The following is a 26,249-nucleotide window of genomic DNA, read 5'->3' as shown; positions in this document are numbered from 1 at the left end:
ACAAGGCTTCTGTTATGGGGAGAGGAAGGGGAAAAACAGTTGGTAAGCCCCTTTGATTCCCCTTGCAGGAGAGAAAGGGGTGGGGGCATAAATCCAAACTCCTCCTCCTTCTCCTTCTCCTCCTCCTCCTCCTCCTCCTCCTCCTCCTCCTCCTCTTCTCCTTCTCCTCCTCCTCCTCCTCCTCCTCCTCCTCCTCCTCCTCCTCCTCCTCCTCCTCCTCCTCCTCCTCCTTCTTCTTCTTCTTCTTCTTCTTCTTCTTCTTCTTCTTCTTCTTCTTCTTCTTCTTCTTCTTCTTCTTCTTCTTCTTCTTCTTCTTCTTCTTCTTCTTCTTCTTCTTCTTCTTCTTCTTCTTCTTCTTCTTCTTCTTCTTCTTCTTCTTCTCAGTCAGCTGCATATTACAGTGATTCATTTCCTGTCTTTCTGGGAGTGTTCCACAGACTACTTCTACTGCAGCATGACCATTCTCCATATCATTAAGACTATACGATATCTTTTGTTTGTCCTCCTGCCATAGATCTCCTCGGTGGGCCTTCTGCCCCTTCGGGACCTTGATATCCACTCTGTCTTGCTACCTTCTGGAGCCAGCCACAATAAGTAAACTTCACATTCTCCTGTGATGGCTACTTCCAGAGCGACAGCCACTCTAGATTCTGCACGCAGCCATGCTAAGAGACAAAGAAGCTGCATTGAAAATCCCTTTGTCTCTTAGATTGGTTGTTGGGATTCAGAGGGACTCTGCTAGCTTCAGAAAGCTCTGCTGTGGCTGGATGTGGGGTGGAGAATGGGTAAGAGCTGGAGCAGCAGCAGCCAAACTGAGAGATGAAGAAGGGATTTTTAAATGCGGACTCTTTCTCTCTGAGTTTAGCAGTGGCTGCTCCTAACAGCTCTCACCCACGGCCATTCTCTTCCCCAACAGTAATTAGAGGGGGGAGAGGATGGGCTAGTTTCAGAAAGCTCCCCCCTGCTCCTGGGGCTAACGGAGTGTTCTCTGATTACAGTTTTCGGAGGCAAGGTTGGCCAGGTGGACCTTGTGGGTCAGCCGCTAAGAACCCTGGGGACCACAGTGACATTTCTAGGCAACATGGCAGCCTGGCAGTCCAGATTTGTCAAGCCCTGATCTCGTTTGTCAGGCTGCAGTTTTGTGCCTCTGTTCCCCACTAATTAACGTAGGTTGAAGTCCCTCATTGTCTTCGTTTACAGCATTTATTCCTCTCTCTTGCTGGAAAACATGAACCAAAGCTTTGTTTGCCACATAAAATATTCTTGTCTCTTCCGCTGGGTCTTTCCCTGGAAGACACCCGTTCTGTGGTCGCAAAGACCAGTTGAAGAAAGTCCCCTTTGTCTTTTGTGGAGAGTGAAAAATGGAAGTATGTGGCCATAAGAAAGAGACTAGCACGACAACTGGATTCCAGTAATACTAGGTATGAAAGAGAGCATTACAATGCAATCCTAAGAGCTTTCCTGGGGCTCAGCCCCATTGAACAGACCTCTTAGGATCCTGGGGAGACCTGCTGAGGGCTGCTGTCTTTGTGTCTTGGATATTTGGGGAAAGTATAAAGTAATGTGGCTGTTTTAGTAAACAGTGATTACCCCACTGTTGTTTGTTTAGAACTTCCTGCATTTCCTGCAAAGCTTTGATTAATCTCCTTATTTTCCTTGTGTGCTTTTTGAATGGCCATATGAATGAGAAGATTTGAGAAAAGGTCAAGTCATTATATCGTGCAAACCAAGGGGATAGGTAGCTGCACTTCTGCATAAATCTGTGGCAGACATTCTAGCAGCATAGGGCTCCAGTTTGCTTGCAGTGCTTGACTAGAAAGCCCATGAATTCAGCTGAAGGCCAAACGGAAACTGAATCCAGATAGGACATGCGTGGTGTAGCTCAGGAACAAAGTTATCTGGGCGTAGCTGACCATATCTGCTCTAGAAGGGATGGCCTTCTCAGTATGGTTTGGGGATGCTTTTGGATTATTTGCTTTCCCTGGAAAAGTAGGCAGTGAAGGTGCCTTCTGCCACCTGAGGCTTTTTCGTCAACTAAAAAATGTTTCTGGACAAAACAGACCAGATGGCCCTGGTCGCACGTGCCTGGTCGCATTGAGAATGGGCTGCTGTGCTGTTCTTCTGGAGGCGAGTGAGGGCATCTTGGATGGGCGATTTCCCAACCCATTCTCAGAGAGGCAGAAACTTGAAATTACCACTTCCTGTAGAGTGCTTGAGCATCCATTTTGCCTTCAGTATTTTTCCTACCTCAGCAGGGAGAGCAGTGCTTCTCGTTCGCTCCAGTCGAATTTTGCTGGTTAGGTCTGTATCTGTGTCTGATTCTAGTCTTTGTCTTCATAACCTTTGTAACCTTTTTTTCATAGTGTGTATTGGGTGCTTGCGTGTTTTAAAAAACCCCAAGTGGGATGAATTAAAATGTCCTCCTGTTCCTTTTCCCGTTCTTTTTCCCTGACGCCTGACGTCTTTGGGCGTTCAGCGGCGGAGGGGAGAAGGGCGGCGGCCCAAAGGGGTTCACGGGAGCCCAATGGTACCACTCGGGTGCAGGAGCCTCGTCCTTCGGCACCAGTGTCTGTTCATGCCACCACAACTGCCAAAAAGAGCACTATGGCTCCGGTGGCAAAGAAGAAGAGGCGGCAAGCTTCCTGCACGAAGGGGACTGCTCGGAACGGCTCCTCAGATAGAGCTCGAGTGTGGTCGGCTTCTTCCTCCCCCCATGGCTCCCTTGATCGCGGCAGCAGGCTGCAGCGAGAAAAGAGTCCGGCCAACATAACTCCATCGGGGGGAGAGGCTCCCTAGAAGTGAGAGCGCTGACGTCCCGGGAGCGACCGCGGCAGGCGCATTGGCCATTCCTCCTGTTCCCGCGCAAGAACCCAGGCAAGATCGCGCCGAGAGGGACGGGGAGCAGGGTGCAACGTCCTCTGTCGGTCCTGTGTCCTTTAATTCCAATTCTTGGAGGGACACCTCCCCTGCTCAACTCATGGATCTCTTTAGAACGACCATGAGGGAGGAGATCAGTGCCTATGATAGGGAAAAGGAGGCAGCAAGGCGTAGAGAACAACATAGATCCCCTAGATCCCCCTCTAGAGGTCATTCTGGCCACAGAACCAGATCTGTTCCCCATTCAAGGACACCCAGTCCACCTTCTGCAAGAAACACCATGATTGCATATTGAGACCCCCTCAATCTACCTGAGGAAGAGGGATGTAGTGAAGGGGAACTTAGTGATTCTTCAGAGCATTTCTCGGATACTGAGGAGGGTTCTACTGAAACTTATGAACAATTTCTAAGGTTTTTCAAACAGGAGAACTTAACCTTGCTCGTGGCTAAAATTTTTGCTTTGGAGCTGCAGGACCCAGCTGATGCTGAGGATCCCTCTGCTCCTTCAGCATCCTCCAAACCCATTAAAGGGTGCCCAAAGGGCAAGAAAGACTTCTTTCCTCATAGAGAGGAGTCCCAGGAGGCCTTCCCTCACCCTGAGTACTTTGATCGTAGAATCAAGAGGGAGTGGGGCAACCTCGCAGGTAGCAAGGGATGTCCTTCATTTCTAAAGAAGTTTTACATTGTACCTGATTACCTGCAGAATCTAGTCCAAGTGCCTCTGGTAGATGCCCCGGTAGTAGCCTTACAGTCACCAGGTTTGGTCTCAAAGGACAGGGAAGGTTCTCTAAAGGATCCTTTAGATAGGTGTGCAGATATCTCCCTTAAGAGAATCCATGAACGCGTGACTCTGGCAATGAAGGTCCTGTCACCTTCTTCCACTGTTGCTTAGAGCATCCATTCTTTGGCTGTGGAGGATTCTCCTTATGGTTCCCGCAGAGGACTAGAGAGTTAGAGAGGGCTCGGAGCATGTGCCTGGCTGATTTCACTTTTGACATCCTTATGTTAATGTCTCGGGCGCTCGCTCTAGGGGTGGTGCTCAGTAGATGGGCAAGGCTGAGGGCCTGGCCTGCAGATACACATTCCAAGTAGGTGGTGGCAATGTACGATTTCCATGGGTCTAGGCTTTTTGGCAAAGAATTAGATTCCATTTTGATAGAGTCCAAGAATAATAAAAAGACCATGCCCAGGCACATCAGGCAGGATAGGGGGCCCTCGACCTTCAAACCCTACACTGCATTGAGGACACAATGCACAACCGGCTCCCAGAGATGGAAGGTGTTGGTTCCCACAACAGTCCTTTTGGAAGCGCAACAACTTTGGAAATTCTTCCTTTAGCACAGAACAAATTTCAGACAGAACGACAAGGTGGGCAAGACCTTCCAGCCCAACCGTCCCAATAGATCTTGACCACCACAGCATCCCGGTCAGCGGCCGCCTGCAGCACTTCCAGCATCAATGGGCGGGAAAGCACGTCGACCATTGGACAAAGGAGGTGATCTCCTTGGGTTACCTTCTGGAATTCTCCAACAGGCCGAAACCTCTATTCACCTGAGGAGATTCAAGATGGAAACTCTGCGATCCACAGCGGAGAACCTCCGTCCAGGAGGGTTCTTAACGTCTTTGGGCCTGACGGAGTCGTACCTGCACATCCCAATCAATCCCCTCCATCGTCACTTCCTCAGGTTTGCTGTGGGGGAGGACCACTTCCAGTACAGGGCGCTCCCCTTCGGTCTTTCAATGACTCCCCGGGTGTTCTCGAAGGTCCTGTTGGCACCCATCATGGCACTTCGGGAGATGGGCATACATGCCCATCCCTACCTGGACGATATCCTAGTCCATTCCAACTCCAGGGAGTTGGCCATTCAGGACGTGTCAGTTGTTCAGGAGGTGCTCCAACGTCACAGGTTCTTAATCAGCTCACAGAAAAGTTCTCTGATACCATCCAGGAGAATGGAGCATCTAGGGGCGCTGATCGACACGCAATGCTCTCTTCGTGCCGGAGGCCAAAATAGCTTAAAAATTCATCGTCGAAGTCTAGGCCTGAATCTCCAGATAGTTGAGGAATTGCATTCCTCATCAGTTCCTACCAGCATGGCCAATTGGCCATGCTGTCAGAGGCTGATGGGAATTGTAGTTCCTGAACATCTGGAGAGCCGCAGGTTCCCTACCCCTGGTCTAGTTGCAACCATTCTACCTGCCAGAAGAGCCTCTCTTCTTCAACTTGCCAGCCTCATGGGCCTTTTCATTGCAGTGATAGACATGATGCAATGGGGCAGACTGTAGGCGAGACCTCTACAACACTTTCTCAGGCCCTACCAACACCAAATCATGGAAAAACTAGATCACCAATTGGCCATGCTGGCAGGGGCTGATGGGAATTGTAGTCCATGAACATCTGGCGTGCCATAGGTTCGCCACCACGGCTCTATAAACTCTGAGCTCTGCATCTTCCACAGGGACAGGGTGGTCATGAGATTACCAACATTCCTCCCGAAGGTCGGCACTCAATTCCTCCTGAAACAGGAGATCATTATTAGCCCTACCTTTCCCCCATCACCACGTCATCCTAAGGAAATTCTGTGGCACGCCTTGGACATCAGGAGGTCGCTGAGGGCCTTCATCATTCGGGCTGAGTCTGTGAGAAAAGCCAACAGTCTCTTCATCAACGTTACTACACCAAATCTGGGAGCCCACTTCTTCACGCAATGTGTGATTGGTGTTTGGAATATGCTGCTACAGGAGGTGGTGATGGCCACTAACCTGGATAGCTTTAAAAGGGGCTTGGACAGATTTATGGAGGAGAAGTCGATCTATGTCTACCAATCTTGATCCTCTTTGATCTGAGATTGCAAATGCCAAGCAGACCAGGTGCTCGGCAGCAGCAGCAGCAGCAGCAGAAAGCCATTGCTTTCACATCCTGCATGTGAGCTCCCAAGGGCACCTGTTGGGCCACTGCGAGTAGCAGAGTGCTAGACTAGATGGACTCTGGTCTGATCCAGTTGACTTGTTCTTATGTTCTTATGTCCAAGGCATCAGTTAGTTACACCATTAAGAGCTGTATCATTGAGGCATACAGGGCTTCCAGTCTCCCGGTTCCCTTGGGGATCACGCCACATTCTACCCAGAGCGCTGCCACCAATGCAGCCTTCAGGCGCCTTATTCCAGTAGAGGACATCTGTAGGGTGGCCACCTGGTCATCCCTTACGTTCTTCATCCGTCACTACAAAATACACTCCGTGGCAGCTAACAAGGTGGTCTTCGATCAAAGGGTACTAGAGCATGTTTTTGGGGACTGATCACTTCCCACCCGTTCTTCAGAGACACTGCTCAGGGAGGTCCCATCCAAGATGCCCTCACTCGCCTCCAGGAGAACGAGCCATTGGTATTTACGTGAAGGGGTCTTCTCCTGGTGGGCGAGGAAGGCATCTTATTTATGTATTTATTTGTTGGTTTATTTCTTCTACTTTTATACCGCCCACCCCCGGAGGGCTCTGGCCCTCCCTGACGCAGATCAGTTTCCTCATACCCTTTATGATATTTTTTCATGTCCTCAGATTTTCAGGTGTTATAGGTTGTTCAATGCCAGACAGTTTTTCTTATATTTAGTTGAGTCAGACCTGATTTTTTCGGGCTATTTTGAGCACAAAAGTTCAGATCCTTCTACACACAATGTGGAGACCTCACCTGTTGATGTTAATGTTACTATTGTTACTTCCTGTTGTTTTTTCATGTTTTGGTTTGTTATCTCGTGAGTTTTTTACTACTGCTTTGTCAGTCGATTATGAAAGGCAAAATGGATGCCCAAGCACTCTACAGGAAGTGGTAATTTCAAGTTCCTGCCTCCCTGAGAATGGGTTGGGAAATCACCTATCCAAGATGCCCTCCTCGCCCTCCAGGAGAAGACCACGTAAGTACCAGTGGATCATTCTAGGCCAGTTTTTGCACATTTTTCGATAATTCACTGAATTCACGTATCCATCAGAAATCAGGGGAAATCACACATTTTGGGGAATGTTATCACTTTCTTCTACCTGCACATTAGCTTCAGCAGTTCAGTACTTTTCTGCACTGTCTCCAGCTGGTCACTTGAGTGAGGGTTAAATTACTGCCACATGGATCTAAGTGTCCCATAATATTCCTCTGCCCAATTATTTAGGGAATAGGGAGAGAATTATAAGTTGAAAAGCAGACTTTCGTCCAAGTCCGCTGTTCAAGAGAAGACTGCCTAGTCAGTGACTCTGGTTTCCTGGATTGTCTCCAGCTCAGGGCCTGCTAACTTTGACTCTCCTGCGGCTTTCATTCTTGTTTTCCTTTGGATTTGAGAGAATGACATAACGTTAGGAATGATGGGAATCATAAGAGGGGGGATGCAGTGAGAAACATGGGGCATGAAATTACACACATTGGCGAGAGAAGACAGAGAAGTCAAGTCTAGTATTTGAGTAAGAATGGTTAAGGCTAGCCTAGCAGCAGGTTGATCTTTGAAACAAATTACTTAAGTCTTTAGAATTTGCAGCAGAGAATATCTGATGTTTGAATAGCTGCTTTTACTTTTGGTTAGAAGTGTACAGAATTGAGTTACATACTTCTAAAGTAAGCTTAGCAAGAAGTTGGGTATCCAAATTCAATGCTTAAAACTTAAAAGTACACCTAAATCTTATTAAGCAATTCATTCGTTCGTTCGTTCGTTCGTTCGTTCGTTCGTTCGTTCGTTCATTCATTCATTCATTCATTCATTCATTCATTCATTCATTCATTCAGTTTTTAGATCCCACCCCTGGCTTTGTGCAAGCTCAGAGTGGTTGGCATCATATTAAAATACTTCACATATTAAAATAGTCATAAGATTATGATATTTCCTACCTTTATGGCGCCTTAAAAATAAAGTCCAGCGGGATGAGATGGTCTAACTTCACTCATAATGTTAAATCTTAAAAATCACCAACTATCTTTAAGAGTGCAATGTCAACATTAGCCCAAATAAACTCAAAAATACACACGTTGCACAGCCAGAGTGCAACGTGTGTATTTTTTAGTTTATTTGGGCAAATCTTAAAAATCCACATAAGAAGTTGGATTTATATCCTCCCCTTTCTCTCCTGTAAGGAGACTCAAAGGGTCCTACAATCTGCTCCCCCCCCCCCCGCACACACACACACAACAAACACCCTGTGAGGTGCGTGGGACTGAGAGAGCTCCAAAGAACTGTGACTAGCTCAAGGTCACCCAGCTGGCATGTGTTGGAGTGCACAAGCTAATCCGGTTCACCAGATAAGCCTACAAGTGGCAGAGCTGGGAATCAAACCCGGTTCCCCGGATTAGCGTGCCAGCTGATGTTCTCAGCCAGGGGCCTGGTGGAATACCTTCATCTTACAGGCCCTGCGTAGGACTGATCCTCCGAGGGCACGGGTGCATGGAGTAAAACTGGTTATCTGCTTTACTGTATTTTATCTGGCAGGTGCCTTAAATTACATGCTTTTTGGTGCATTATTAAGTGTCTCTGCGTTATTATAACACTTGTCTTAAAGTTCAGGTTATTTAGACTTGGAATTTTGAAAAACTAGTTCTAAAATCATGTTTATTCAGAAAATTAAAATGCTTTTTAAAATTGTTTCATCTTTGGTCTTCTGTGCAGTCCCACATTTGGACTGCACATATATGGGCCTGCAATGAACAGTCTTATGCTTAAAAACACTAGGGGGCATTTCGGTCGCCATTGGAATAGTTGTAACCGTTCCCTCCCAAACTGCTTTTTAGAGAGCATGGAGGGGTTTTAAGTGATGAGTGGCTGGTTCAGTGTCTGTTGTCTCTTTTCCCTAACACTAAGATTTCAGAGAATTTGAATTGCAAAAATGGAGCTCCCCTTGATCAGGTTGCTCCGAGTTAGCAAATGGGAATGCGCCAAGGGTGATTGAAGTGGCCTTCCTTGCAGGGCTGCTAAGAGCTACCAAGAAGGCAATGAGCTCTCCTCTGCCAAAGAACTGTACTGAATTCAGTGCCCCATTTATGTGTATGTGTGTGGGGAGGGGTTCTGTTTGTGTGTGTTGAGGTTTTTCCAGCTGCCAAGGAAGAGACTCTTGAGTAGCTGAAGTACAGTGAAGAACAGTGCAGTGTGCTGCTACATTTTGTATACACGAGGGAACAGAAAAATCTTTTAAACAGGTAGTATTCAAAATGAATTCAAGAAGTGTGAGTGCGTGTAACTTAGGGATGAAGCCCTGTGTGAAGACCGCAAGAAGACTGGTTTGAAAGAGAGGAGCAGAAGAAAAGTCTCTTAAGAAAAGAAGGCCCCTTCCGCACACGCAAAATAATGCGTTTCCAAACCACTTTCAAAACTGTTTGCAAGTGGATTTTGCTGTTCCGCACAGCTTCAAAGAGCACTGAAAGCAGTTTGAAAGTGCATTATTCTGCATGTGCGGAATGAGCCGAAGTCACCTAAGAAAAGTTAAGCAGTTTCTGCAGATTGGTCAAGGTGTCTTAAGTGGGCTGGGAGCAGTATCACCTGGCAGGTATAGCAGAACAGCAGCATACAGGTGTAAGAAAAGGTAGTGAAGTGGTTATTTATATTTGGAACCCCATGATAGAAGGTTGTAAGGAGTAAATGATTCACCATGAAGCAAACATGGGTAAAATGGTTTTGCCGTATTAAGACCTGGGACGTAGCAACTAGAGCAGGGGTCTGCAACCTGCAGCTCTCCAGATGTTCATGGACTACAAATCCCGTCAGCCCCTGCCAGCATGGCCAATTGGAGAGCCGCAGGTTGCAGACCCCTGAACTGGAGAGAGTGAAAGAAATACCATCAAATGCATTCAGCAGGGGAGGAATGAGAGCCCAGGACTGAAAATGAAGCCAGCTGGATAAAGGAGGGGTTCCAGATAGGCATGTACCAGCAACAGACTAAAGACTTTGAGGAGAGGCAGGGAAATTACTGTCCTTGCCATCTTGGAAAGGCCAGACACGGCTTCCATTAGCTTCCCACTGAGCAAGTGGCGGAGTGCCCAGTCCTGCGTTACTATTTCAGCCTGGCCTTTTATGACTTTACGAACATTGGGGCTGGCATGATCCTTTTGGGCTGCTTTTTCCAGAGGGGAGCGTTTTCTCTGGGAAAAAGTAGGCAGGACTTGGCTGACAGGCACTGCTTGTTCCTAAACTGAGAAGCGTGAAGGTCAAGACTGACCTGGTAACAGACTGTACTATGTCTTCCCTCTTTTACAAGAAATTGCCAGTGGAGGGAACTGTTAACCTGTAACTGCTAACGTTCAAAATACTCGGAGCGTTAACAGGGAGATATTTATTGGTGCATATTTTCAAAGAATCGATCCCTAGCTTTATATCCTGATAGTGAATATTTCATGTAAAAAATGAACAAGCTCTTTATGGGGGCGTTATCATAAGGCCTCCATCTAAACCATTTCCTCATGGTTGTATGGAAAGAAGGAAGTGGCAGAAGTAATCAACCTTTCTTCATGTGCTAAGTGCTGTCCAGTTGTTTTCAGTTTATGGTGAACCCGTGGGTGAATGGCTTCCAAAACGTCACATCGTTGACAGTCTTGATCAGATCTGACAGACTGAGGGCCACAGCTTTCTTTATCAACTCAGTCCATCTTGGGTCTTCCTCTTTCCATGCTGCCTTAACTTTTGCTAGCATTATTATCTTTTCCAGGGACTCTGGTCTTCTGACAGTGTGGCCAAAACGTAGTATCTTCAGTTTAGACAGAGGTCTGCAACCTACGGCTCTCCCAATGTTCATGGACTACAAATCCCATCAGCCCCTGCCAGCATGGCCAATTGACCATGCTGGCAGGGGTTGATGGGATTTGTAGTCCATGAACATCGGGAGAGCCGCAGGTTGCAGACCTCTGCTAATTGAAATGGAGAAACAAGATGCTGTCCATGCTAAAGTTGTGGGCATTTAGCTTGGCAGTAGATCCTGCACTGATGATAGTTAGCATTTCTGTCATATTTTAATTATGCCAGATGTTTGCTGATTCTCCTAATCTCTGCCTTGTGCCATCCCTTTGGAAGACATGATGAGGATGAGGATGGTAGATTTCACAGCTGCCAGACCTTTAGCTGGTTGTTGGCCTTTCATTACAATTCGAACCTCACCCAGAGACCTAGGAAGTTCTCGTGTATTGGCGTAGTATTCCTTCGGATCCCAGCAGGGCTGCCTTCTGAATGTGATTGATGTTAATTGTGTCAATTCAAAGATGTTTCGGGTGCTGCCCTAGTGTTTTCAGGATGACGCCCAGGGTGCTGATCACCACTGGGACGACCTCAGCTGGTGTGTGCCACAGACGCCCTAGCCTTGGTTTGCATCAGGAGTTCTGGTTTGAAGGTTGAGCATCTCGCCTCAGTCATCAGTGTGTGTAAATAAATGCTTTATGCTTTGCAATCATTGAAAGTTCAGAACATCACACTGTAAAAGTACTACATGTCACATCTGTGTAAGCACTACAGGATGGGCATTTGTGTGAGGTCCCCTGCTACTGCGAGCTGGTGGCGCGTCTTTTAGCGTTGTGGTTCACCCTTCAGCTCTCATCCAGGCCCTCTGGCTATGTCAAAACTTCCCCCACAGGTTAAGAAGTTGGTAGACAGGTCCCGGAAGGAGGAGCTGTTGCTGACATGATGATATTGTAATGATGCTGATGGTGCTATTATTTTTAGGCTTTGGTGGTTACTTACATTGCTGTTACATAATTTGCCAGTGCAGGGAACTGAGACAAGCTCATGCTGGGGGAAGGAATCCCATCCCCCTTACCTTGCTGCTGCCCCCTTCATCTCCTCCTCTCTCCTGCTCCACCCCCAGCCCCTCCCTGCTGCCACCATCTCCCCCCTCCCCAGCCCTCCTGCCTCTGTTTTCTCCCCTTCTCCTTAGTTGCTCTTTGTTCTTCGATGCCTGGCTGTGTGGGGATGCCAGCTGTAATCTTTGTTCTTGTTTTGATTTATATTTTGATGTAGATGCTTTTCTTCTTGGGGGAAGGCTACCCCCCCCTTTTAACTTCTGAGATTTTTCTGCACCTGGGTTTGCAGAAACATCTCCGCTTTCTGTGGGCTTTTTGACCTGCCCTGTAGGGACACGAGCAGAATTAAACACATCTTACTGTGGTGGTGTTCTGTTCAGCCTCCTGACATACCAGATTCAATAACAGCATGACAGTAACTCTGTGGCGAATTAGTCTGCTGTGGTCTCTCAGTTTTCAGTAAAAGTTTAGGGCTTGATTTTTGTGTGGTTTTTGGAGGAGGGCTAGTACTCATTTCAGCTGTTCAATGTCAGCTATTCCTATATTTGCATTCATGATGTTTTCTGCCGAAGGACAGTAGTCTTCCAATCCCTGATAGGACATTTTCCCAAAACTGCTGCCAATCCTGGGAATTTTATAGTATTAGAACAGAATCCACATGTATTACATGGTTGCCCCATTCCAAAAGCGGAGTTAACCAAAGTTTCAGCAGATTCTGTGCTGTGAAAAGTTGAATAAATTATGCACGATATGTCACTGAAGGTGGCAGACATCTTTTAATAGAAATTCCAGGTTCTTACTGGTAGGCAAATAGAGCGGTCTTTTCCAGACAGAATACCCAGGCGTGCCAATGAGTCTTTGGAGAACCACTTGTAGTACTTGAGAAGTGAATTGAATGAGAATTTGGCTGCAGGATCCTGTGTATCTTGAGCTGAGCCTCTTGAGGACAGAGAGTTCTGCTTTGTTTCTACATCAGGAGGGATGAAATGATCCAGTCCCACCTGATGCAGACACAACCCAGAGGAGGCTACCTGCTGACTGTCCACATGAGTCACTGTTCTAGGTATGTCTCCTTCCATGGAGGGGGGAAAAGTGGTACTTAGCCATTTTGAATGTGAAAATTAGCACACCTCTGCCTAGTTTCTAAGGGCCAAACTAAATGAAATATTTGTCTGCTTATCAGGTCTGGGTTCCCCCAAGTGGACTCCAGTCACTGCCAAATATTGCTTGAGGAAAACTGAGGCACATGCAGAATAATGCTCTTTCAAACTGCTTTCAGTGCTCTTTGAAGCTGTGCGGAATGGCAAAATCCACTTGCAAACAGTTGTGAAAGTGGTTTGAAAACGCATTATTTTGCGTGTGCGGAAGGGGCCTAAGTTTGCAGGTGCTCTGGGGCCCAATTCAGCTCAGTATTGCAGCGCAAGGGGAGGGGGCTCTGTCTGTTCCCCAAGGGAGGAGTTATTTTCCCACTTGCTGTGAAGTGTGCTCATTACTGCAGTGGGTCAAATAATGACCCCGGTCCTGAGCTGGAGGCAAACATCTTGTCTGGCTTGTCCGCAACTGAAGTGGGAAACCTGTGTTGGGGCTGTGCTTCTTCAGAATACTGATGCAGTCTGACATAACTGAAGGTTTGTAAGGTACAAGAATACACCCTGGCCACAGAAAATTAGCGTATCCGGAAGTAGTAAATCCTGAGCTTTCGGCCTGAGATGCTAATTTAGGCATGGTTGGGACTTCCCCCCCCCCCTCCTGTAATATTTCATCAGGAGCCTGCATCTGGAAATGGTGAAGCCCAAAAGTAAGAGAAAATTAGAAATTTTCTGAGAAATTAGATCTCTTCTGTCAGACGTGTGTGAAGCTCTGTACGTGAGGAGCAGTGTGTTACTCCTTGGTTCAGTTGTAGCCGTAGGTCAGCCCCAGCTTATGAATTCCCCCCCGGAGTCAGTTTGCACTTCATCTTCAAGGACAACCAACCAGCAACCCCTTTTCACAGTCAGTTTCTGTTCTGCGGAAGAACAGCCATTGTTGCTTGTCCATTGTTTCTAGCAGAAGCGGTGGGTGGGGGGGTACAGCAGAAACTAGGAACCATTCCTCCCCTTTCCCACCCACCCTGCCTGCCTGCTACATAGGGCCTGTTTTCTGCCCCTGACAGTTTTCTGCCTAACAAATGGTGTTTCTTTTTTACAGCATAATGATCCGGGACTTGTTGTGGTGATGGTAAACTTAGTGGTAATTTTTAATTTTCAGACTGAATTTACTCCTTTTTTGTCATCAGAGCACCAAATATGTTAGGCTTACTTTTCTCTGTTGTAGCCTTCATCCTTTCTGCTTGGTCTTTTCATTTCCCTTTTTTTTCCTTTCCTTTCTGTTTCTTCATGCACTCTTCTGTGTCTGATCCTTGTTCATTGAGGGTTTAATGCTCAGAAGGGACATTTGTGTTAGAACTGCCAAAAATTTGTGAAGAATCACTCCAAATACCAAATTTCTAATATTATCCAAACATGATTCCCCCTCCTTCCTTCTCCCCCCACAAAAAAAAGCACATGGTGGGTGTTAGCAGTTGCTGCTGCAGTTTTTCTAGTTAACTGAATTCAGAAAACTTTGACTGCCTGAGAAAGCAAAAGTACTGATGCATCTGTAGGATTGCAGAGTTTGCCACAATCAAAAAGTTGGACACAACTATTGCAAACTCTTGAAAAAAACAGTCCTCAAAATTGGTGGTGGCGGTGGGGGGGGGCGGGTAATAGATTTGCATCATTTTTACAAATTTCACTGTGAATTTGGTCCTTTTGCTCAAAACTGCAGTCACTGCTTCTTATACCATTGGGCATAAGGTCCTTTCTTTCCCTCCTCCCCCCCTTGTATTTATTCCTAAGTAAAACTTGCGCTAGAAAAGATTGCTGCCAGAAAAGTATACAATGTTGTTGACCTTTGACTCTTTTGGCTGAGGTTTCCAAATTCTCATCTGATCTGGAGCCATTTTAAAATCTGTTCTCAAGTTTAGTTGGTGCCTGCCAGGGTCCAGAATTGGTTTTATTTTGATGGCTCTTGACTTGCAAAGAACATTCCAGCCTGTTAATTTTTTTTTGATCCTCACAATAACCTTGTGAAGAAGGTTGTCGAGAGCAGAGGCCACTTAAGTCCGTGACAGAGATAGAAGCCCCGGTCTCCAAATAAGTGCCCTTCTTCACCTGGGCGGCACTCTCTTTCCAGAGTGCTACCGAGTTATTAAATTGAGACATGGAATCATAATTCCATATCTTGGGTGCCACATGAACTGATTTTAAAAATCTAGTCTCTTTCCTTTGGCATAATTGAAGCTTGGACATCTTTTGGCCCAAGGGTATAATCTACGTGTGTCTGTGTGTATAACAAAGAGGAAAAAAATGTTGACTCTTCCCCTTAAACCAGTAATAAGGGAAGTAAACATTCTGTTTTCTCACTCAAGGTATGCATCGGATAAGGTAAGTAATTCCTTTATTTCCCCAGTGGCCTTACATCACAACTCACAATGCATGTTGTGATGTAAAAATAAACAACACCCAAAGGCTGTGGTAGTCAAAGTGCTCGTCTGCCCCATTTTGCTTTGTTTGGCTGGTTATAAGTGGATTAAAAATATGTACGGAATCTTCAGCATAGTTTGATTAGTTTCAAAGTCAGTTTTCTTCGCAACTAGTCCTTTTCACAGCTTGCAAGTGGAGAGTGGGGCCCTCAGACAGCAGCTTCCAGGAGGCACGTTGGAGGACTTAAGTCTTCAAACCTGGCCTTTCAGAGAGAATTCCTGCTTCCCGTGGCAGCATGCAAACCTGGCAGCACTGATGCCGCTCTAATCCTTTCACTGATCAGGATTGCCGTGGTTCTGATCATGAATATGCCTAATATTCCATCGTACTTCCTAAGTCCATCTTTTGTGGTCTCAGGGAAACTGTTTTTCGCAACAAGAAAAACCTATTTTAAGCGTCTGGCATTGAGAGGAGTTCACTGTTAACCTGTCAAAGTATCTGTGCTGAGAGATGCAGGGCACGAAGGGCAGGTCCGGTCCGCAAGATGCGCTACCTGATGTTGTAAGCTGTGAGAATGGCTCGTGTTTGGTTCTCTGTAGCTTTCTGGTCTCTGCACTTCAAGGCAAGATTTCTAACCAACCCAATGTGTTCAAGCGACCCGCCCGAGCTCATTCCTTGTGCCCTCCCCCACTCACCTGGTTGGTCTACTTCTCTTACAGGTAGGACAGATCCCATCCCCATCGTTGTCAAGTATGATGTCATGGGCATGGGGCGGATGGAAATGGAGGTGAGTAGGTCCATCACTCTACTCTCCGTATTGTGTGAGGTTGAGCGTGTGCGCACGTTCAGGCTGGCAGAATGCTGTAGTCCTGTGGATTAGAGTTCTTGCACGCTGTGATATAGAAGAGAGAGAGAGAGAAAGAATTTAACCAAAGAGAACTGATTTTAGTCATTGCCACACTATTGTGAGGCGGGCAAACTTGCAAACGTGGTCACTGCTGAAGCCAGAGGGGTACCCATGTTGATCTGCCGTGACAAAATAAAACAGAACTCCTGCAACACCACCTTAAATGGCTAACAGCTATAAGATGCCACGGAGTTACTGCCAAACTCCGCAGGGCGTATTTCAGTAACCCAGAAAATACAATTGAAAAGGGGGAAAATAAATATTTTAAAAGATGTCTGAAAATGACGTTCTTTTTCTGTGTTCTCAATGCATGCACTGACAATGAGAGCGGCAAAGCAGGGCATCGTAAATTAATATCCTTTCGATGTATTGTCGAAGGCTTTCATGGCTGGATTCAACTGGTTGTGGTAGGTTTTCCAGGCTGCGTGGCCGTGGTCTGATAGAGCTTGTCTCTAACGTTTCGCCTGCATCTGTGGCTGGCATCTTCAGAGGTGTATCACAGAGAAAAGTCTGTTTCATGTGGCTGGCATCTTCAGAGGTGTATCACTGAGATACACCTCTGATGCACTTCTCTCTGTGATACACCTCTGAAGATGCCAGCCACAGATGCAGGCGAAATGTTAGGAACAAGATCCACCAGACCACGGCCACCCAGTCCGGAAAACCCACCACAACCGGTTAATATCCTTTCCTTTATCTTTGAATCTCTTGGCTCTTGATTTAGGGCAGAGCGTGTTGAGAACACACTGGAAAAAGCAACTGCTGCATAGAAGGCTGGAGTGTCATCCTTACGTGGGGCTCGAGGACATGAAATGTGGTAATAGGATTGTCTTCTCACAGTGCAAGCCAAAGCGATTGGTCATTATCTTGGCAGTTCCTGATTCACAGATGGAATTAGAAAAGTCCCCTTAAAATGTAGGTTTCTCTACCAGCCTTAACACCATCACCCCTGGGAGCAGGAGGAATCCTAAATTCATTCTGCGGCATCGCTGGTTAAGAATTCTAGGTTACTGGACGAAGGAAACCTTTTTCCCGTTGGCTGTCTCAGGAGACGTTGCTGGACTCGATGGGCCAGTCCCCTGACCAGGCATAAGGCAACTTTATATGTTCGTATGGCAGAGAGTGGAGGTAATCTTTGCTAGTTTTGCTTCGTGCTTTAGGAATTTAGGTTTGGTGATGAAAAAAGTCTTGTGGGGTTCTCTTGAAATCTTGGTGCCTTCTGGCTTCATGAACTCCATTTCCCCAATAGCAAGTCCTTTACTTGGCCTTTGCTTGGTTGTCCCTCCTGCAAATTCCGCATCAAATTGGAGCCAGAGACTTGCCAGAGGCCACCTTTGTGCCTGCAGGGCACAGCTGCATCCTGGAAAGGGAGCCACGACAGCCAGGCTAATTTCTCCTCTACCCTGCCTTGCCAGAGCGAAACCACCCCCTTTCCTGCTGGCAGCCTATCACTGCTCGGGGGGGCGGGGGGGGGGGCGGGGCGCCTCCTAGGGAGTTGGGGCAGGATGCAGTGTCAATCCCACCCCTCTCCTTACTTAAGCCCCCCTTGCTCAGCCATTGCCTTGCTTGCTGGCACAGCAGATTGACAAATTATTTGGTTGGGCTGCTGTGTGGTTTCCGGACAAATTATTTGGTTGGGGTGCTGTGTGGTTTCTGGACTGTATGGAATATGCTGAGTCTGAACAAGATCAGATAATTGCTTGCTGTTTGTAACATTTTCTTTCCTGACTGAGGAATCCTCCGAATCTCTGGCTGATCAGTTTGTGTTTGCTCTGGTTGCTTAGCTTGATTATGCTGAAGATGCTACAGAACGGAGGAGGGTCTTGGAAGTGGAGAAGGAAGATACTGAAGAGCTGAGACAGAAATACAAGGTACAAATGAACTCTTTCCCTGTGTTTCAGTTTCTTAAAGTGGGGGTGTTTGAAGTGTCCAAAGGCTTCAAGAGCTCATGGGGCTCTTCCCCTCCCATGCTTGACCATGGCATAGACCAGGGGCCTTCAACCTGCGGCTCTCCAGATGTTCATGAACTACAATTCCCATCAGCCCCTGCCAGCATGGCCAATCGCAGACCCCTGGCATAGACACTATAATCTTTCGCATCCTGTTCCACATGACTCCTCAGGCTCTTTCACCAAAATCGTTGCTATGCCAGATGATAGATATTTATTATTACGGCCTTTTGGCCAGCCAAGTTGCTATGCCAGATGTAAAAGTTTTTCCAAATCCAGAATGCCCTGCTTTAACATCGTGGCACAGTTGCAACACTTTTCATAAGAACAAGCCTGCTGGATCAGACCAGAGTCCATCTAGTCCAGCACTCTGCTACTCACAGTGGCTCACCAGGTAGCCATAGATCGACTTCTCCTCCATAAATCTGTCCAAACTCCTTTTAAAGCTATCCAGGTTAGTGGCCGTCACCACCTCCTGGGGCAGCAGATTCCAAACACCGATCACATGTTGCGTGAAGAAATGTTTCCTTTGATTAGTCCTCATTCTTCCCCCCCAGCATTTTCAATGTGTGCCCCCTGGTTTTAGTATTGTGAGAAAGAGAAAAATTTTCCCCTCAGTGCCTCCAGTACATATAGGTCAGGGGTCTGCAACCTGCAGCTCTCCAGATGTTTGTGGACTACAATTCCCATCAGCCCCTGCCAGCATGGCCAATTGCAGTCTGCTGATACAGGTGATCTCCTTTATATAACAGTCCCCCCCTCTCTTCCAGGCCCCCTATCGGTGACTTGATCTCCTTGTCTTCATTCCCCACTTCTTTTTGTCAGTTGTTGAACTGAGGGGTTTATTTTAGAGGTCAGCTTGAGGCCGGGTAGCCCTTGGGAAGGGGAGCTTTGCTTTGACTCCAAGTCATTCCTCCCAGCCCTAGTTGCTGAGGAGAGAAAGCCCTGTTGGTTACCTCCTCCCATTTACTCTCGTGCTGTGGGAGGCAGGAAGGTGCATCTGCCGAGAAGTTATTCTTCTTCCACAGGTGTTTCTAAAGTCAGACTTGGACAAGAATTCAGCCCACTTGAGTGGTTTTGTGTTGAGCCTCCAGGGGCTCCTCAGTGCCTCTACATTGTTATCATCTGTTCAGACTTCCCAAGGTTCTGCAGCCCCCTCCAGCCGATGTCTCCAAGCTGTCCAGGCCAGATTAATAGCGGCTGCCTCCTCCTCCCATGTGGCTCAGTTGTGCTCCGTTTCATTGAACCTTTTAAAGAGATAGGCACACGCATGCACCTGCTCCCCCTCCCCTGCTTGCCGGATAACCACTCTGCTCAAAATCAGTCTGAAACGTCAACATTTTTTGTGGGATCCACGCGCTGAAATACTGGCTCTGTGGTGAGCTGCTTTTTGAGGTAGCCAAGTGCTTGTTGGCATAAGAGTTCCACTCAGTTTTCCTGCCTGGTTGCTTAGCATCACTGCCCTTTCCCCTTGTTTTCAGCAAGTCCATGAATGGGAGAGCTACCTGGACATCATTGGGGAGGAACACGCAGTAGAAATCGGCACACCTTGAGAAGTTTTGTTGCTGCCTGCACGTTTGGAGGAGAAGTGGGCTGGCCTGGCCTGGGGGCGGGGGTGGGGTCTGTGGGATGGACCTGCCAGTGGCGGCAGCACGGGTACCGGCCTTCTCCTGGCTGAAATGGCCCCATGGTCTAGTGCCTGACCCACAGTTGGAGTTCTATAAAAACTGGAAAACACCAGCAGTAACACTAAGATGCAGAGGCGTATCTGCCTAGGGACAAGGGGTACCCGGGCGCCACTCTTCTGGTCACGTGGGGGGTGCAAAATCGCCCCCCCCCACGTGACCAGGAAGTCCCGTCGTTTTCACGTGCCTCGACCGTGTCCGAGGCACGCAAAAAATGACAGGTGCCTGCAAGTGCCCTCAACCCCACCCTGGACTCCCCCTCCCTTCCTCCCCCCCCCCCCCGGGCTGAGCTCCTAGCCGGCAGCCGGCAGTCTCTTCTGACCTCCCCTCCGGGCAGGCCAGAAGGGACTGCAGTCCCGGCCTTGGAGACCTTCTTTTATAAGCACTGAGGTCGGGGGTGGGGCTTGGGGAGCAGGAAGTCCCACCCCTGCCTACTCCCCAAGCCCCACCCCCTGGCCTCAGTGCTTATAAAAGAAGGTATCTGAGGCCGGGACTGCAGTCTCTTCTGGCCTGCCCGGAGGGGAGGTCAGAAGAGACTGCAGGCTGCCGGCTGGGAGCCCAGCCGGCAGGGGGAGTCTGGGGGGGGGGTGGGCACCCTAGACCTTGCCCATGTCCATGGTGACATGGACGGGGTCGAGGGCAGTGGGGGTGAAGCCTGGGGGCATCAGGGGGTGGAGCTAGAGGGGCAGAGCTTGGGGGGCATCCTGGAGACAATTTGTCTCCGGACGCCATTTACCCCTGGTACACTTCTGCTAAGATGGGTTCTAAGAAAAGGAAAAGCGTGAAAATCTTTGCTGCCCCCCCCTTGAAAAAAATAAGTATTTAAAAGTCTTTAAAAGGTTGACTAAGCTTGCCTCTTTTTATTGCTGCAGGATTATGTGGACAAAGAAAAAGCCATTGCCAAGGCCCTCGAAGACCTTCGCGCCAACTTCTATTGCGAACTCTGTGATAAGCAGTACCAGAAGCATCAAGAGTTTGACAACCACATCAACTCCTACGACCACGCCCATAAGCAGGTACCAAGGCAGCCTTTTTCTCCTCAGCTGCTGGGCCGTTTCCTCTGTACAGCGGCTTTTCTTCAGCCCGCTCTACCTTCATCATCTATCCTTCCCCCTCCCTTTGCCTCCAGCAACAATATCTTGGAGCCACTCGATCCCGTCCTGTATGCTGATAGCTCCTGCCCTGAATGCAAGTGTCAAGTGAGAAGCTTTTGTTCAGAATGTCCCGGTCATAGGTGTCAAACTCACGGCCCTCCAGATGCTATGGACTACAGTTCCCATCATCCCCTGCCAGCATGATGCTGGCAGGGGATGACGGGAACTGTAGTCCATAGCATCTGGAGGGCTGCGAGTTTGACACCTGTGGTCCAGGAGATTAGCTTTGTGGAGAGCAGTTGAAGGTTTTTCATTTGCCTGTGGTTTGGGGGTGGGTGGAGGGTTAACTAGCTAGAACAGGGGTCTGCAACCTGTGGCTCTCCAGATGTTCATGGACTACAATTCCCATCAGTCCCTGCCAGCATGACCAATTGGCCATTCTGGCAGTGGCTGATGGGAATTGTAATCCACGAACATCTGGAGAGCCACAGGTTGCAGACCCCTGAGCTAGAAAATGGGGTGAAATGGTTTTTATGTTTGGAAGGTAGCGCAGCCTCGTGGTTAAAACTCCCCTCGATTGATCGATTCCCCTAATTCAGTCATGAAAGAAGAAATCATTGGAAGCCGTTTGGATTTGCACGGAAGACTGGATTAGGCAGAATAGGAAGAGAACACGGACGTGATTTTGATCATCATCTGAATAATCAGCAGGCTTTTTCAACAGGGCCTTCTCCATGGCGGCTCCTTTTGCTAAGCACGTCCATTGAATTGGGACGAAGCCATTGTTTGAAACCTTATTTTTTTGAAAAGTATCGGGGGATAAGGCTGAGATGTGGCTGCGAGTTAGCCGATTTCTGTGCCTATTAAAAGGTACTCTAATTGGTTATGTTCCAAGATCTGTCATTGTGAATATGTTGCAAGACTGAGGCATCGTTTAAAATAACGTGGGTCCATAATGAGGAGGAAGGTGAACGTCTCAATCGTTATACACTTTAAGTGACCCCTTCATGAAATTGCAGAACTGTAATTCAGTGCATTTATTTTCACCTTTCTGCTGGACTTTTAAATGCATAACAAACAAGGAATGGAAGGACATGAGGAAGAGCAGACAACCAGATTGCCAATAGGAGAGGTGGCGGAAAGGGCTCGTTTCTGAGTCTTATGGCTCTCTCTAAACACCTGGCAGCTAGAAACATGCTTTGAAAATAACAACAAACTGAGTGTTTTCTATGGACTGTCCTCCATTCTTTTTTTAGACAGTTCAGGAGCACCGTATTTTTTTCCCAGCAGAGAATTGTTCCAAGAGGTTTATTTATTTTACTTATTTATTTCTTGGATTTTTGTATCGCCCTATCCTCGAAGGGCTCTGGGCGATGTACAACATATAAAAACACTGTAAGACAGTTAAAACCTTAAAAACATTAAAGCAGCGGTAAAACCATAGAATGAATTCTAACAGTTATACAACAAATCACAGTAGAATAAAATATAAGTGGCGTTCGACATTCCAACTTTAAGTTCCCTCTTCCCCCCCAAAAAGGGGGAGGGAATGGTAGGTCTCCTCGGGTGACAAACGGCCCAGGTGTCGGGGACCGGAGGAGAGGGGGCACAGTCAGCGGCTGGTTTCTCCAAAGGCCCAGCGGGACAGCTCCGTCTTACAGGCCCTGTGGAACTCACTAAGGTCCCGCAGGGCCCGGACAGCTGGAGGGAGAGCGTTCCACCAGGCCGGGGCCAGAGCCGTAAAGGCCCTGGCCCTCGTGGAGGCCAGCCGCATCGCCGAAGGGCCAGGGACCACTAGTAAATTGGCCTCAGTTGATCGGAGAGGCCGTGCAGGTTCTGAGCTCAGTCAGCACCCTTCCCCGGCCATACTGCCAACAACCGGCTGGCTAAGGCAAATTCCCTTCAAGGTGCCCCCAAGTTTCCTTCCTATCTCCTTTTTAAAATTTCATTTTAACATTTTGGTGTTTTTTAAAAAAGCAAATCAAAGGTACACATCTTTGTTTATTGATTGCTTTTCAACTCAAGACCCCTAACTGTGGTGTGAGTTGGTTTCAGCAACTGGCATACCAAAGCGTGGAATCCACCCTAGCTCTGAACGTGGCCAGTGCTGCTGCCAGCTTCATCCTGCCACCCCAGCTTGAACCTCATTAGCCTTCTCACACCAGGTCTCTTTAAATAAGCTTTAACCCCCTGGTACAGTATGAAGAAGGCAAAAAAGGACTCTCGCAGCCAAGTAGAGAAAATCCCCCCCCCCCCCCAAATCCTACTTGGCACGAAGCATACAGCTAATTCCGCATGTAAAAACAAATCTAACACATGCCCAAGTTAATAGCCAGATAAATCCACATATTTTGAGTTTCTCAAAGACAGTCTTAGACCATATTAACATACAAGGATCCTCTTTCAAGAGTGCCAGATATCCCTTACTTGCTAAAATATGATTTGATGAATGATCTAAATCAGGGGTCTGCAACCTGCGGGTCTTCAGATGTTCATGGACTACAATTCTCATCAGCCCCTGCCAGCATGGGAATTGTAGTCCATTAACATCTGGAGAGCCGCAGGTTGCAGACCCTTGATCTAAATACTTGTGACCAAATCTCAAGGAAAGGTTGGCCCAGTTCTGAATAAAGAGCCACACCAGCAAAGAGGAGTGTTTAATCATTTTTTTCAATAATAAAAGAATAAAAAGAAGAAGGTCAGTATATTCATTAACCAAAACTATCCTTCTGGCTATCCTATTCCATAAAGAATAAAAGGGGCAACTTTTAAGTTAAAACTTCAACACCTGAAAAAAGTTCCTGCCTCTGTTCTGAAAAATTAATATGCTTCCAGCACATTATTTTGCTCCCCCCCCCCTTGTCAATGACTCATGTGGTTCACTTTTTAAATTACCGTATATACTCGAGTATAAGTTGACTTTTAATGCTGAAAAAGCCCCCTCTGCTTATATTCGAGTATATACAGTAATTCCAAGATGGCCATTGGAGCTGTGGCACACCGAGAAAGGAGACCACACCAGCTGTGGCAGAAGCATTTTGCCTGCGTCCAACTTTGAGAATTAAATTCACCATTCCCTTTTGTGTTTTTATGTAAAGCTAGGCTTGTAAATCCTCCAGCTTCGATAAAGCCACAGTCTTTGCAATTAGAGTTGCTCCATTGGCTCTGAATGCCGTGTTAGGTATTACTCTGTGCCCTTGAAATTTGTGTTCTGACAGGCATGGCATCCTCTTGGAGAGAGATTCCATTGCACTTGTAGCGTTTAAAGACTGCAAAATGCAAGTCAAGATTTGTTACTAGTAAATCAGGTCAAGCTGAGTTTTTGTGCAAATTCCTCTCTGTAAAGCAGTACAAATTAAAGCTGAAAAGAGGGTCTTACAGTTCTAAGGAAGAAATACCCTCTGTGCTATTTAACAAGTGTGGTAGGAGACAAAGAGACACTTTAGATCTTCCTAATGGCTAAATCTTACCTTTGAATAAAATATGTCCTGAACATGCAAGGATAAAAGCGTACACTGTTCACAAGGTGGTGCTAGCAAACAGTATCTGCTTTCCCAACATCAGATCCTCTGAAGATGCCAGCCACAGATGCAGGCGGAACGTCAGGAGAGAATGCTGCTAGAACACGGCCATACAGCCCAGAAACCACACAGCACCCAAGTGATTCCGGCCGTGAAAGCCTTCGACAATACAGTATCTGCTTCCTTTAAAAACTGCCTTGCTTAATGAAATTTTAAAAATTCTAGTGAGCCATTTTTGAGGGAGGCCTTGTGGGTCCTCACAGTCTTTGGCATGAAGCAGCCTGGCTGTCTCCCTTCTTGCCTTCATCCTGTTCGTCCTCTGATCATGAAGATTGCTTTTAGTCAACTTTTCTTACAACCAGTGAGATACCTTCATGAATTTTATTGGCATCTATTTTAGTTTTGAAATTTACCAGTAGCTGCTGCATTTCCCACTCTATATTCTCGAGTCAATATGTTTCCCAGTTTTTTTGGTGGTAAAATTAGGTGCCTCGACTTATATTCAGGTCGACTTATATTCGAGTATATACGGTTAGATGAAAAAAGGATACTCAAATATGAAAAATTCCTCCACTGGTTGGATTTGTTCACTATTCAGAGCCCATCTGAACACTGTGGGATTTCTATTTTTGGACAAGACAACCACTGTAGACTTCTGGTAGTTTATTAGCAGGTCTTCCTGAACACCATAATAAGAGACAATCCTTAATGATTTCTGCAGACCAGGCCTCCTCCAAGAAATCAAAGCAGTACTGTCAGCATAAAGCAAAACTGGGATATTGCAGTTGGCTCCATGGGGGGAATGGCAAAGCTCATTAAAGAAGGTCAGAAGATCATTCACATATAGGTTGAACCAGAATGGGGCCAGAAGGCAGCCCTTTGTCAAGGTTAAATGGCTCAGTCAGCTGGCCGCCATTACCCAGAGTACTTGAGCTGTAAGATCTGCATGAGCCACAGCGGTCTTTTGTCAGTCACGCTTGGGAAGAGATCACCTCAGGTCAGTCTGAAGAGGGGCAACTTGGGAGTAAAAAGATTCCTAGGAAGAGCAAACAGCCTTTTAAGGCATGACTTCCAGACTTCTGGTTGAATACAAAAGGGAATGCTGCCGTGCGTTCTAATGTCTGTATTGATCATTGCCCAAAATGCAGCGTTGTCATTTGTTTTTACAGTCAGAATTAAGCATCCCCAGTTCCTACGTAAGTTTTCTTTCTTCTAATGCTTTATTAGGACTCAGTTGTATCCCTTAAGACAGGGGTCTGCAACCTGCGGCTCTTCAGATGTTCATGGACTACAATTCCCATCAGCCCCCCCCCCTCTCTTTTTTAAACTGAAAAGCACCCAGCGAGGTTTACAAGAAAGCTACTGACATGTGCTGGATCTCCTAACCACTAGCGAAAGTTAATGATATGTGCTGGATGTCCTAACCACCTGCCAATCTGATGGCGGGGAAGCACAGGGGAGCTGCTAGACCTACTAATAGGTGAACAGTTAGAATCCCACTTTTGAGTTGAATTCAGCCGCAGCGTTTAGAGCAAAGTTCCATAATTGAAGCCATGGGTGCTTTCTTTAGGATTCAGGTTTGGACCGGCAATACTTGATCTTTTAGGGCAGCGTGCTCAGGCATCCGAACAAATCCCCTTTTGGAATGGGCTGTAGTGACCTTGGTTATTATTAGCCAGTTAAGCTGGCCTTGCGAGGACGGCGGGGCTAGCTGGAGATTGATTACAGGTGCCTTGATTAGTTGTTGATCCTGTGTAGGCTTGCCTGCAATGTAACTGCTATCTCAAGAAGGAAAGGAAAAGGACTTCATAAGCAAGCCAGTTTTGTTCAGGGCTATTTAAGGAGCCGCGTGGCGTAGTGGTTAAGTGCTTGCACTGCCACTCACACGGTCAGGAGTTCAAGCCCCCTGTGGGTCAGATATCCTGGCAGCTGGCTCATGGTCAACTCAGCCATCCATCCATTCGT

General features: G+C 47.1%; 1 protein-coding gene across 3 annotated transcripts in view; it reads left to right on the top strand.

Moving 5' to 3' along the window:
• Positions 1-26,249, top strand: part of GPATCH8 (G-patch domain containing 8) — a 59,930-nt gene that overhangs the window by 18,147 nt on the left and 15,534 nt on the right. For 2 of the 3 annotated variants that reach the window (XM_048517903.1, XM_048517905.1), the window contains 3 exons: positions 15,848-15,915; positions 17,820-17,906; positions 20,542-20,685. In XM_048517903.1, the coding sequence (XP_048373860.1) occupies positions 15,889-15,915; positions 17,820-17,906; positions 20,542-20,685 (258 nt within the window). In that variant the 5' untranslated portion in view covers positions 15,848-15,888. Of the gene's footprint in view, positions 1-13,812; positions 13,855-15,847; positions 15,916-17,819; positions 17,907-20,541; positions 20,686-26,249 lie in introns of all 3 variants that reach the window. The other variant, XM_048517904.1, reaches the window with a different exon arrangement.

The sequence above is a fragment of the Sphaerodactylus townsendi genome, linkage group LG15 (assembly GCF_021028975.2).
Source record: "Sphaerodactylus townsendi isolate TG3544 linkage group LG15, MPM_Stown_v2.3, whole genome shotgun sequence".
In the NCBI taxonomy this organism is placed as follows: domain Eukaryota; kingdom Metazoa; phylum Chordata; class Lepidosauria; order Squamata; family Sphaerodactylidae; genus Sphaerodactylus; species Sphaerodactylus townsendi.
The sequence above is the reverse complement of the archived record's forward strand: the minus strand, read 5'-3'. Positions and strand labels throughout refer to the sequence as shown.